This window comes from Thunnus thynnus, chromosome 10 (assembly GCF_963924715.1).
Source record: "Thunnus thynnus chromosome 10, fThuThy2.1, whole genome shotgun sequence".
Taxonomy (NCBI): Eukaryota; Metazoa; Chordata; class Actinopteri; order Scombriformes; family Scombridae; genus Thunnus; species Thunnus thynnus.
Window position 1 is genome coordinate 1,716,204 of NC_089526.1, and position 14,060 is coordinate 1,730,263.

General features: G+C 39.7%; 1 protein-coding gene across 3 annotated transcripts in view; it reads left to right on the forward strand.

Annotated features, from left to right (window-relative positions):
* Positions 1-14,060, forward strand: part of col6a4a (collagen, type VI, alpha 4a) — an 83,589-nt gene that overhangs the window by 21,072 nt on the left and 48,457 nt on the right. For 2 of the 3 annotated variants that reach the window (XM_067600325.1, XM_067600324.1), the window contains exons 3-6: positions 6,557-6,661; positions 7,897-8,505; positions 9,396-9,971; positions 12,767-13,336. In XM_067600325.1, the coding sequence (XP_067456426.1) occupies positions 6,586-6,661; positions 7,897-8,505; positions 9,396-9,971; positions 12,767-13,336 (1,831 nt within the window). In that variant the 5' untranslated portion in view covers positions 6,557-6,585. The remainder of the gene's footprint in view (positions 1-6,556; positions 6,662-7,896; positions 8,506-9,395; positions 9,972-12,766; positions 13,337-14,060) is intronic. The other variant, XM_067600326.1, reaches the window with a different exon arrangement.

The following is a 14,060-nucleotide window of genomic DNA, read 5'->3' on the forward strand; positions in this document are numbered from 1 at the left end:
TGTAAATCTGTCTGAGTTGTCCTCTTTAAAGGACCGATATTGGTCTTCAGCCGACATCCGGAGAACCATCTGGACTGTAATATCATCAGTGTATCAGTGAGAGGAAATCCTTAAAATTCCCCAACACTCTGTGGTCATTCCTGTAAGCCAAACTTCAGTTGGACAGGCAGACTGACGCGCTAAACAAAGAGGCCCCTCATTCTTTAACATCAAACCTTCCAGCTATAGAAAGAGCTGCTCAAACTTGGAGGTCCATGTAAACACACTTGGATGGGTAAACGATGCGGAGACCCTCCTCTCAATCAGCCGCTCTGCTGTGATTACCTTCACATGCTTCACATTAGAGTGAACTCCATTTCCTCCACTTGCAGGGCCTCAACCATTTGGCAGGTGATTAAACACAGGCTTTAAACATGTTTGTGGGAGCAGAGAGGACCATGCACGCATGCACACATGTTTAACGCCCTCACATTAAAAAGAAAGCGCACTCATACGGTATATGTGCTGGTCACTTTTATCGCGCTGCTTTCACACTCAGAGGCCTTGAGGAGGAAGATCAGATTCATTTCAGTTCTGCCGCCCTCAAACTTAATCCCCTGCAACTTGGCAAAGAATCAGAGCTCAGTTTCCTTTGAATTCTCTGGTATTTGCATGCTGGGAAGTCTTAAACTCAAAACACTTTCTCCCAACTCTCTTTGTTTCCATTCAGGCAGGCTGGAGTATGAAATTTCAATAATATGATGGTAAATTATGTGTAATAGTGGACATGAAATTCACTGGAAATGCAGAGAGGATGAGGAGGAGGAGGAGGAGGAGGAAGAGGAGGAGGAGAGGGTGAAGTTGAGGAAAAAAAAGAAGCAGCAAAAGATAATTGAACACAAACATTGAAGAGTGAAAGTGTGGATTTTGTTTCCAGCAGAAGAAAACTAAGCATTCAGGAGGAAAGAAAACACAAATCTGACATCTTTCAAAAAGTTGTTTTGTAATAAAAAGGTTAAAGTTGGAAACAACCACACTGGGAAAAACCAAAATACAACTGATGAGAAGGTCCAGCAGGAGCAGACATAGAGCTGCAACTAACCGTTATTTTCATTATCAACTAATCTGCTGATTACTCTTGTGATTAATTGATTAATCGTTTTGTCTGTAAAATGTAATATTATATAAAATGTAAGTATTGGAAAATGGTCGTTATCATTTCCTACAACCCAATTCGATGTCTTCAAATGTCTTGTTTTGCCAAGTCAAAAACCTCCAGATATTCAGTTTACTATCATGCTGACATAAAAAAAAGAGTGTCAACTCTGTATGTGTTTAGTTTATGTTTTTATTCAGTGTTTACTGTCATATATGACCAAGAAAATCATCAAATCTTCACATCTGAAGCTGTAACCAGCAAATTTTGGCATTTTAGCTTAAAAGATTGTTGTATGTTGTGGTTTGGCGGAACACAGTCAAGAGGTCAGACCCCAACGGTGGTGGAGTGTATCTGTACCTTTGTGTTTGTACAGTTCAGCCTCTGACTGAAGACAGAACTCTCCAGAAACTCTGGTTCTGTCTGTTATTTCCTTCTAGTTTCTTTCCTTTTTCCCTCTTTTATCAGTACATTTATGAAACAGATCCATAAAACTCCAGGACTCCTGTAAATCTTTTGCTCAAGTTGAAACACTTTCAGCTTGCGTTGAGACGCCGTTGTGTCAAATTTTGTTCATTTGCATCTTACAAATGACTTTGTATGAAATCATGCCACCTTTAAAATTCCCTTTGTGTTCTGTCTGATCACACAGTAAGAGCACTAAAGCTGTGTTTCCATTTATATTTAGCAAAAATCCTGTGGTTTGCACCACAGGATTTCAGCCTCACAGAGCTCTCAGCATGGCTAAAGACTTGCAACTTGTTTTTATGGGACGTTTGTCAGCTGGTGATGTTTCAGTATCTGTGTCTCTGCCTCTAGTTGGAGACACATTTGAGTCTCAGACAAGGTTATGAAGGATGTTTTAAATGGTAATATTTCCTTTTTCAGTGAAACTTTCTGACTCTTTTTTTTTATCTTTATATGATGGACCAAGCAGGAAGGATGAAGAAGAAGAAAAGATGTAAACAAAGAGCAGAGACTTTATTGTGGTGAGAGTGAGAGAGTAGAGAGGTAGTAAAAGCAGCAGGAAGCTGCTCTGTGTCTGCAGCTCTGGTCCTTACATCAGTGAGATGGCACAGTGAGCGGCATCATCGAGAAAAATTTACATCATATTTAAAATACTTTTGAGTTCATCTGCCCTGTGATGTGGCCAGACAGCGTCCGCTGCCCACAGATCACAGGAAATGGAACCGTCAGACAGTAAGCAGGTCCAGATGGAGCGGATAGGACGGCTTTCAGTTCTGTGAAACCTGTGAGGGCAGAAATGGTTTGAATGTATTTGCCGGCCGAGCCGCAGGGTTGCTCTGGAGCTCCAGATGAAGTTGGGAAGAAGCGTCAGCACATTGAACTAGTTATGAAGTTTGGCAGAATGCTTTTGTGAGCTGCAAAAATCTGATGGCACAGATGAGTCCAGCGCACAACATCACTGAGTTCTTTGGAGGAAGGAGGCAGATGATTGGGTGTGCAGGACGATTCTTTCCTTTGTATTTGTACAGCTTTCTTCATTTGTTTTGCACACATGAGAATAAATCAAACCTGCAGAAAGTGGCCACCAAGGCTGAATGACTGAAGCTTTAATTCCTCTAATGACTACTGGATGATGGCTGCAGCTGTATTGAGTTGAACCAGAAAACCTCCACCTTCAGAACCAATAAATCATTTTATATTTAAAGCGGAAAAAGCTGAAATTCAAGAAAAGAACAGATAAACAATTGGAGATAATAAAAAAACAAAGAACTCATGGGATCTTTTGTTTAACAAAATCTGAATTATGTTTTTAACACAATGAAGGAGACACTTTCTGCAGATATAACAGCTGAACACACATTCTTTCTACAATGGAAATCAAATGTTGTTGGGAAAGTTCTTCCAAATCTGTTAAATGTGTTTCACTGTCAGGTTGCTTTGCTTTCACCCTTCTGTCCAGTTCATCCCAAACCAATGACTGCTACTGCTTCCATGATCTGAAGCTTACCGTCTTGTTCTTTTCTTTGGAGGTGGTTCTGAAAGCCTGGAGGTTTGTTTTGGATCATTATCTTGTGGTAGAATGAAACCCTGGCAGCTAGATATAGATCAGAGGATGCTGCAGGATGCTACCAGTCACTGACTGGTTGTCTCTTAATTCCTCCATCGGAACCCTGACAAAGCAGAAGTTCTTTTAATTGAATATCAAAAAAATCTGATATATCTTGTCTTCTACGGATCTCAAACTATTATTTCACTCTTTAATTTTCTCCCGTCCAAATTATTGTAATTCCCTCTACTTGTGCCTCATTCAGGCTGATCTACAGCTGGTTCAAGATGCAGCTGTCAGGCTATTAACTGGAACTAGCTGTATGACCCCTGTCCATGCATCCCTCCGCTGGCTTCCTGTGAAATACAGAATAAACTGCAAGGTCCTGTTGATAATATCTTAGGTCCTGCAGGACTTTATCCCCAGTTACATCTCCTTGTTCCTCATTCCACCTCTCAGCCTCTTCATTCCTCAAATCCATTGTCCAACCCCAGCTAGACAAAAGGTGACTGCGCCTTTGCAGTTTTAGCCTTAAACCTCTGGAATCATCTTCCTTGATCCGTCAGATTTGCTGAATCTTTAAACTGTTTTAAGCAGCTTCTAAAAAACATCTTTATAGGTAAGTCTTGTTATAGATCTCCATCCCCGTCGTATGTGTTGGTTAGTTGAGTTTGGTCTGTTTCTCATTGTGTTGTACCGTCGTATGTTTTTGTTGGTTCTATTTTGGTCTGTTTCTCATTATGCTGTCTCATAACGTGATTCATTTTATTTATCTAATTGTTTATATTTCTCGTTTGTGTTGGCCAAACACTTTGCAACTGTGTGTTTTTTAAAGTGCTATAAAAATAAAACTCCAGTTAATGAGCCCCTCACGCCTCCTCCTCCACGCTTTCATACAGACAGATGAAGCGATTGGCACATGTTGGGACATCTGTAGGAACCGTTTGCATCGGTTCAACTGAGACTTTATTAAGGATGCAGCTCATTGGGGTCCATAGCATCAACGTTAAAGGCTTCATCTGCGTCCATCGCTGGAACTCAATTACTTGGTTTTCTGAAACTGACATTATTTTTCAGTTTTTTGCAACCTAATTCTTTTTTTCTTTAGCTCTTGCGGTTTACCTTAATGGTACATTTAATATTATTTACTGGGCTTGAACTGCTTACATTTCAGTAAAAACTGGAAAAATGGAAGTGTTGTAAATCGTTTGACCAGTAGTGCATAATAACTGTCAATGCACATACTATATGACAATTAGGTTCAACCATGGGACAGTTTTTCCAGGACTTTTCATTGCTGGGCAGTGGAAAGGCAGATCTTTATGTTTTGTTTATTTCTTTTAATTGATTTAAGAATAAAATAGATTTATAACAGTGTTAAGGACTGTATCTGAGGGGGGAAATGGCATCAACACATCATTTTTGTTCGACTGCCAGCCGTTTATTAGACTTAATTTCAGCACCGTTCACTGTTCAAATATCATGACGCAACCATAGTGTCAATGCGTCTCCTCATTTAGCTGTAACAAAGTGATATTACAATAATTGGGATTTACAGTAGCCTTGTATTTATTTTGGCATCTACAGTAGATTGGTGAAAAATTATGTAATGGTTTTGATGTAAACTACGAAAGTCAATCTTTCATCAGGGGCCCAAATATTTTTTCTGCAGGGCCAGAATTGGCCCACTAGCCACTATTTGCCTGCCACTGCTATATGGGCATGTCAGTATTGTTTTAAGACAGTTACGTAACAACGATATTTTTCTGTCAATGAGATGCACTTGGCAGACACTGCTGTAATACAGACTAGATTGGAGACTTTACGTCGTTCATGTGGTGATTTATTCCATATAATCCCAGAGCTGCAGTTGTGGTCTGATGTGACTTGGAGGAGATGAGTTCATGACAGTGCGCAGGGACACATAACTTCAATAATTACTGATACTGCAGAAGACGCCCACTTTACACACTCCTCATACCTCAGATGTGAGCACGCTGCCAGATCCTGACAGATTTCTAAATCACTGAGAGGGTTTGATAGGCCGGTCGAGGCCGATGGCGTCCACCTAGAGTCCGGTTCTGTTCGAGGTTTCTTCCTGTTAAAGGGAAGTTTTTTCTAGCTGCTCTCACCAAGTGCTGCTCATGGGGGAATGTTGGATCTCTGTAAATTAAAGAGTTGGTCTAGACCTGCTCTATGTGAAAAGTGCCCTGAGATAACTTTGTCATGATTTGGCGCCATATAAATGAAATTGAATTGAATTGAAAGCAGCTGGGAGGAGGTTATATATCTGTGTTTTTATCCACAACTACATATGAACTCCTCTCTATCAATTTTTCTGCCATTTCCTCAGTAGTGGACCCTGATTTGTGACCCTTTTTGACTCTGACACACAAAATGAATCATCTGTTTGAGTTTGTTTAAACAAATAACATGAAATTTATCCCTTAATTTAAACCATAAAATGACCTTAAATTACCATGAAAACCACCCCTTGTATAAAAATGAATATCCATTTTAAAAAAAATTTTCTCCTTCTTTTCTCAAATCCATCCGTACATGTTGGAGCTGAATCAGATGAGAAATATGCAAATTAATAAATTATAACAAATTAATATGCAAACGAAGCGTTCAGAGCAGGTTGAAGCCCTGGATTTTTAACACACGTTCATCTCAAGTTTCTGAACTTTTACTATGTTTAACATCCAAAATCATAACAGTATAAAAATAACAGGAATACACAAACAGCAAAGTATGTCCTCTTTAAAGGGTCAATTTACTCAAATCACTTAAAACAAACATACTTTTCTCTTCTTTCTAGTGCCGTCTATCCAGGCAGACGCTATAGTTTGGATTTATATGTCCAGGTTTTCAAATATCAACGCAGTATCTTATTCTCTCTGTAAATTAAATGCAGAATGCCAGATTTTAGTAGCTGTTGATGGGAGCTCCAACTGAGACTTGGCACGGAAACATCCAGGGCTGGCATTGATTGTATTACTGTTTCTTCTTATAAATTATAAATTATCTGAATAATTCTCTCACCACCAAATGTTGTGATGTATCACCATTAGCCAGAGATGCTAAAGTCAGGCTACTGCTCCAGCACACACGCGAAAGGTTTTAGTGCACTATTTCACAAAACGTCAAGACTTTCCACTTGTTTGTCATGCAGCCGGCCTCACCACAGCTTAGAGGTGTTTTTATTCCTGAGAAAAATAAAAAAGTTTTGAAGTCCAGTAATGCAAAGTCACGGTGGGCGTGGCCTGTTATTATGTCTGTAAATGTATGCAGTCTTTGTAACACGACCTTCTGGAACAAACGTGTCCCCCCGCTGCCACTGAGCTCTTCCAGATGGGAAACAGATTTGTTCTGTCTTTATAGTCGTCTTTGTCTTTGTGTTGTAGGCAGAGAGAAACCCGAGAGCTGTTCCAGCATGGAGGGGAGGCGGGGTCTTCTCCTCAGCCTCATCATAGCAGCGTGTTTCTACGGCAACGCTGCTCAGAGGACAGGTGGGTATGATTATTCAGCTATGACTTAACTTCCTGCATACCAGCACATAAAGGATCATGGTAAACGTACCCCTGCCTCAACATTACATCAACCCACGGCATCTGTATAACCGATTTATATACACACACACACACACACACACACACACACACACGCACAAGGCCTTATAGAGCAGATGTGTGGTATGCTTTGAAGTTTATGTTCATTATAAACATTGTTGGAGCACCAGTACTAACCCTGCACAGGAATGTGTTTGCTGCTGAGCACATGTATATGACGCATTAATTGGTTCACTTTGGGCTAAATAGCTTTGACTGTTTTCTTACATAAAAACATATTTTCCTTAATAGTTCTCATATGATTCCCTTACTTAAAGAAGTTTCTCAAACCTAATTAGGTCTTAGAATTTCTCCTCCAGACATGTTTAAAGGATGAGTTCACAGTTTTTTAAGTGTGTCTTAAAACAACAGTCAAGTCAGTCCAAATGAACTGTTCATACTGATCATTAGAAGATCCCTTCATAATGCACTTACAATTTTGTTATTTTATTTATGTGGTATGTTTTTTAACGCTGTAGCATGTAGCACTTTGAGATTCACTGAAGAATACAGCACAAATCATGTATTATTACCTCTTTCACTGTTTATATGGGCACCTGACTGGTGTTTTAAGACACACTTAGAAAATTAACCTGACCAGATATGATGTTATCATTGCAACATTCGGTGTTTGTAGGTACATCCCAAAGTATTTAATGTAAAACATCTGATGAGAACTATTAAGGGTAGTTTTGTGCAGCCAGGCACAAGAAAGGTTTAGAGTTGAAATGATGAACTGATGTTGAACATATTGTGAGAAGGAGAAGTTAAAGGAAAGGTAGGGTTTGATCAGCCATTTGTCGACCTTCTGTTTGCGCCACCAGCACTTTCAGAAGGAGATGAACACCAGCTGTGAGCCACACAACTTTCTTTTTTTCAATTTCTTCATGCTTTCACACGCAAGAGTCAACCTGAAGGTAAGAGCTTTCGGAGTAGATAGCTCCTCCTGTCCAGAAACTGTCTGCTGGCACCAGGTGCAACCCACCACCTCTGTCTGTAAATCACCCTTCTTCACATCTGGCTGACACGCTTTCTTAGAAACGAGAGCTGCACGGGTGCTCAGAGCTTTTCACTGTAGCACCCTGCAGCTTCTTATCAGCAAGACCTTTATGTGACTTGACAACCTTCCCTCTCAGTCTGCACTCAAGAGGCCGTGGCCGACATCGTCTTCTTGGTGGATGGGTCGCATAGCATCGGCACCGAAAACTTCCAGCAGATCCGTCGGTTTCTGTACACGCTGGTCAACAGCTTCGACGTCGGGCCTGATCATGTTCGCATCGGGCTGGTCCAGTACAGCAACAATCCACGCACCGAGTTCAAGCTCAACACCCATCAGAACAAGGCCGACATCCTCCAGTACATCGCCACTTTGCCTTACATGAAGGGCGGCACCAAGACGGGGCTAGGCTTGGACTTCATGCTGAAAAACCACTTTGTGGAGGAAGCTGGAAGCCGCTTGCATCAGAATGTGCCGCAGATCGCCGTGGTGATCACCGATGGCAAATCACAAGATAAGGTGGAGTCGCACGCCGAGGATCTGAGGAGAAAGGGAATTGTTTTGTATGCAATTGGTATTAAAGACGCAGATGAAGACCAGCTGAGAGAGATAGCGAATGAGCCGTACAGTCGGCATGTCTACAGTGTGTCAGATTTTGCGGCACTGCAGGAAATCTCTCAGAGCATCGTCCAGACGCTGTGCACAACTGTAGAGGAAGCCAAACGTCAATTCCTGCAGTTGTCTAAAGGTAATATGTGTCATTCCACACAGCTTGTGGTGATTCATTGATCTGACCCCAGTGGTACTCACATCCGAGGAATGTTTGAGCCAAGTGTCGATTAATCAGTTAGTTAACTCAAAGTATATGGGTTTTGGATTACTGGTCGGACAAAATTAGACATTTTAATACATCTCCCTGAGCTGTTGGAAATTATATCTGCCATTTTTCAATGTTTTCTGACAATAGACTAAACGATTAATAGATTAATTTGATAAAATAATTGGCAGACTAATCGATTATGAAAATACTTGACTGAAAAAAAAATAACATCAATAACCATTGTTTACAGAACAATCATACCTTAGGTCCATTTAGTATCTGTTCTGGAGCTTTTGGTCATATTGATTTGAAATTGTCAAGTTTCCAAGATCAACAGCAAACTTTAATGCATAATATTTCATTATTGTTGCTGATTGAAGCTTTTAGAGCTCAGGTTTTGTTGGCAGGGAGATGTTAATTCAGCCTAAAAGTGGTAATTAAATCAATTTTTTATCATACTTTTCGAAAGATGTGATGTGAAAAAGTGCCTCACATTAAAAGTATTAAGCTAACAACAGAAATAATATCAACAAAAATAGATAGAATTAATAGAATTTTAAAAAGTGACGTCAAAGTTTTTTAAAAGTTTCAGTTGAACTGAATAATCTAAATGATGCAGGTGTTCATTATTTTGCCCTCCTTTTGTATAGAGGTGACCAGTTCAACCACAGTTTTTTTTACTGTCAAGGTTTTATGTTGCATTAGAATATCAGCAACATGGACTCACTCTGTATCTTCTCGTGGGTACAAACACACACACATTAAATGTTCCTCCACCTGTTGCTCCACACGCTGACTTTCTTCTTCCTCCTGTTCAGAATGTGCCGAAGCCACCGTGGCCGACATCGTCTTCCTGGTCGACGGCTCCTCCAGCATCGGCAGCAGTAACTTTCAGGAGGTCCGAGGGTTTCTCCGGAGCGTGATCTCAGGCCTCGACATCGGCCCTGACAAAGTTCGGATCGGTTTGGCGCAGTACAGTGACAGACCTCAGAAGGAGTTCCTGCTGCAGGATCACATGGACAAGAGTTCCCTGCTGGATCAAGTTGACAATTTTCCCTACATGACAGGAGGCACGCAAACAGGCATGGCCATCGACTTCCTCCTGAAGAATTATTTCGAACAGTCCACCCGTAAGCGAGTGCCTCAGATCGCTGTGGTCATCACAGATGGGGACTCCACAGATGATGTGACAGGGCCCGCCCAGAAACTGAGACGTCATGGAGTCATTGTGTTTGGCATTGGGGTGGGACAAGCAAACCAAGAGCAGCTCAAGTCCATTGCCAACCAGCCTTCAGACCGCTTCCTGTTCTCCATCGATAACTACCAGGCTCTGCAGAGGCTGACGGATGGTCTGCTGCAAACTGTGTGCGTCTCCATGGAGGATCAGAGGCAAGGTAGGCAGTGGTGGAAACTAAGTACATTAACTCAACTACTGCACTTAATTTTGAGGTTCTTGTACTTTACTTGATTATTTCCATGTGATGCTACTTTCTACATTTCAGAGGGAAATATTGTACTTTCTACTCCACTACATTTATTTGACAGCTTTAGTTACTTTTTAGATGAAAATTTGACACAATGGATAATATAACAAGCTTTTAAAATACAACACATTGTTAAAGGTTTCCAACCTTTTTGTCTTTTGACGTCTTACAAAAAGCAGTGTGTAGTCGGGGTCACATTTCACATGTCTATGAGTTGTTAACAGCTCCACCAAATAGTGATTTTTCCCACTAAACTTCTCACATGCTTTCATTTCAATAAATGTTCAAATGATCCAATATTTCAGCAAAAATCAAAGATTTGAGAAAAAGTCCAAAAACTGAAAACAGATTTGTGTATCAGAACTTTGTTTTTTCTTCTTTCCTCTCCCATTAATCATCTCACCACCCCTCAGATTTATCTGCTGACCCTTTGGAGGGGCCCGACCCCTAGGTTGGGAACCACTGGACTAAACTAGCTAACTGTATATAAAGTAGTGTAAACTAGCTCCACCTCCAGCAGCTGCAACAGTAACATGCTGCTCTAACACTGATGCTTCACTATTAATAATCTAATGATGTCATATATAATAATATATCAGTCAGAGGGACCAAACCACTACTTTTACTGCAATACTTTAACTACATCAAGCTCATAATACTTATGTACTTTTACTGCAATACTTTAACTACATCAAGCTCATAATACTTATGTACTTTTACTGCAATACTTTAACTACATCAAGCTCATAATACTTATGTACTTTTACTGCAATACTTTAACTACATCAAGCTCATAATACTTGTGTTTTTACAATGCTGTTTTGATACTTTTACTTAAATAAAGGATCTGAGTATTTCTTCCACCACTGATAGTAAGGCAAAGAATTACAGGAAACATCCTTATAGAGTTGTTTATATTGCAGTATAATCTGAAAATACTGATCACAGTGAAACAAATACCTTAAATGTCTATTGGGCGGAGATGCACAGGAGCTGAGAGTGAGTTAGTGAAGTGGCAGACAAAGGTCTAACCAGGGACAGTTATGTGGCATGCACAGTAACCATTCGGCTACCAGGCCGCTCCAGTTTTTTTTTTTTTTTAAATTTTAATTAAATTGCACTGAACAGCAAAAAGGGAAGTATAATAATTGCAGCTCTCATTCCAGCTAGAGTACGAGGTGTTTTGCTGTTGTTTGGCTTCACACAATTGACAGTTGTGTGCCAGTGAGCTACACTTAAAATCTGTTTAAACTAACAAAAATAAAAATGTTTCATTTATTTGCAGTTAAAACTGGAAACAAAGAGCCTCAGTTACTCCATAAATAGCATTGTACTTCTATAAAGAGTTTGCAAGAGATGAAAAGAAAGGTCAAAATCAAAATAGCACAGGTCAATATATCCTGATCTTTGGTACCATGTATGTGTCAAAAAACACTGGATCCTACATTTCCCATAATGCAACACAGTAGCATCTTTCTGTTGGACCTTCTCTACCTGGTAAACACAAATGTATTTCATGCCTCTGGTTTGTCAGACAGATTTTCTGTTATAAATGTGTAAGTAAGCAAGTAAGTAAACTTTATTTATAAAGCACCTTTCAAAACAAGAGTTACAAGGTGCTGCACAATGCAAACAACTGAGAGAAAAATAAAATAGAGTAAAAAGAAAAAAAAAAATGAATAAATAAAAAGTTTAACAACACATAATATCAATATAAAAACAATAAAACCATAAAAACTACACAGAAGTCAGATACAACAATAAAAACAGTGAAAGCCACACAGAGAGCAATAACACATTATGAGATAAAGTGTTTACGAAACAGGTGAGTTTTTAAAAGCCTCTTAAAACTATTGACTGACTCTGCGTTTTTTATTACTAGGGGAGGACAGTGTAGTCTACAGAGGACATTATACAGCTGTTTTCACAGGCTGAAGCATCCCTCTAACTTTTTTGGCAGTGCAGTGCAGTTCCAGTACTTTGCTTTTGTTAATTTGGGATTATGTTACCAAGTCTCACTGTCTGAGGACATTATGCAGTATTTCAAATTAATTACCTCTTTACTGTGATTCCTCAAAAGCATATCTTTTTCCACATAACATTTCAGGCTACATGCTCTGGTTCCAGTGATGTTTGAGGTCAGCCAGCATTTATGCAGCGTCAGCCAAAACATGCAGAATTAAGAGACAGATGTTGTTTGGGAAACAGGGACAAACTTAATTGAACTTACTGTTATGCAAGTTTAGTGTGGGAAAGCACATTTTCCACAGATATGACTCCTTGGCTGAGAAGTGAGCTCTCTGCAGCGTCATTTAGACCCTCTGACACTGAAAAAGTCTGATAGCAACACTTAGGAATAAGGATTACTGCCTGCTTTGGGGTTTTAGTAATAGTTCAAAACAAAAAATCAATTCAGGCATTTCACACACATATTTCAAGTGTGAAATGTCTGATGTGAAATGTAGCTATTTCATAAAATCACCATGCTGACATTGTGGGGGGAGTTGTTTTTTTGTTTTGAACTATTACTTATTTATCTCTTACACAACTGTCTGTTTACAGGTTTTCAATGACCTTCTTCTTTCTTTTTTTATTGAGATATAATAAACAGTCATGTTTGTTTTAATATGTGACAATAATGAGACATTCATGAGTTCTAATATTGTTGTTCCTAATTGTTTTTTTGTTTGTTTGTTTTCTTTCAGCCTTGGCAGAAAAGTTTGCAGACATTGTCGTCCTGGTGGACAGTGGCTTGAGTCAAGGAGATTTCCAGCAAGTCAGGGCTATGCTCGTCCGACTGACCAATCAACTGAACATCGGAGCCTCTGCTTACCGCCTTGGTTTGGCCCAGTATGGTCAAGAAATCAAAGTTGAATTTCATCTTAACAGTTACCAAACCAGAGAGCAGACCCTGACCACTGTCAGGCGTTTCCGCCAGCAGAGATTGCAACCCAACGAGCCACGGAACCTGGGCAAAGCATTGCAGCAAGCCAGCACTGAGTTTTTCACCAGTGAGAGAGGAAGCCGGGCAGACCAGGGCTACCGACAATTCCTGGTTGTTGTGAGTGGAAAAGACTCAGATGATCCTGTGTATAACGGGACACGTATGATCAAATCAGAAGGAGTGACTGTGGTGGGGATAAACGTTGGTGCAAGGAGATCAGAAATGAGTTTCATATCCACTTCTTCTTATGTATACTATTCTTTTTCCAACATTGCACCTACTTTGAAGGGTGTTTTCGAAAAAGAGATAGATGAGACCACTCTGACTGAAGGTAAAAACATTTTAAGAACTATACTATCATTATTATTAAAATCAATAACTGGAATGCACCTTTGAAAATGTAGTTTGCAACTGTTTATCCACAGTCAGTCTGTGTATATTTCAAATTATTTACCCACTTTCCAATTTTTAACTTTGGAAAAATCTCAGATGTGAAGTTTTGTGAGCTATTTCTTACTGACAGATGAATAACCCAGTTTCATTCTTTTAATAGCTCTATAACTTTCCAGACATGTATCACAAGAAGAGATTTAACATCCGCCTGAGATTTAAGGTGTTCATATACCTCCCGCATGGGACACTTGGTGGACCCTTCATCCTGGTTTATTGTTCACTCCATTGAACTATTTTTTTTAACCACAGCATGGATTAGGATGGAGGCAGAGGGCTTGATCCAGAACAAAACAGATACCACTGTTAACAGATTAGATTAGATTAGATTAATAAAAGGATAAGAGTACACAATATTTTTGCTTTCCAAGATGGTCACTGTGTCAGTTTTGGCAATTATTCTTGCTGTTACTTAGTCCAGAAACATGTCAGACTACATGTTGGACCCCTACAACGAGGGGTTGTCTGAAACAAAATGAAAGCTGGAGGCAGTGTGATAAATATAAATTCTCTTTAAAATACTTTTGGCTGCATGCAAGACAGCAATCTGTGTGATCAAAGCAGGAAATAAACTGTATGGAGAAATGGACCTTTACTGTACCTTT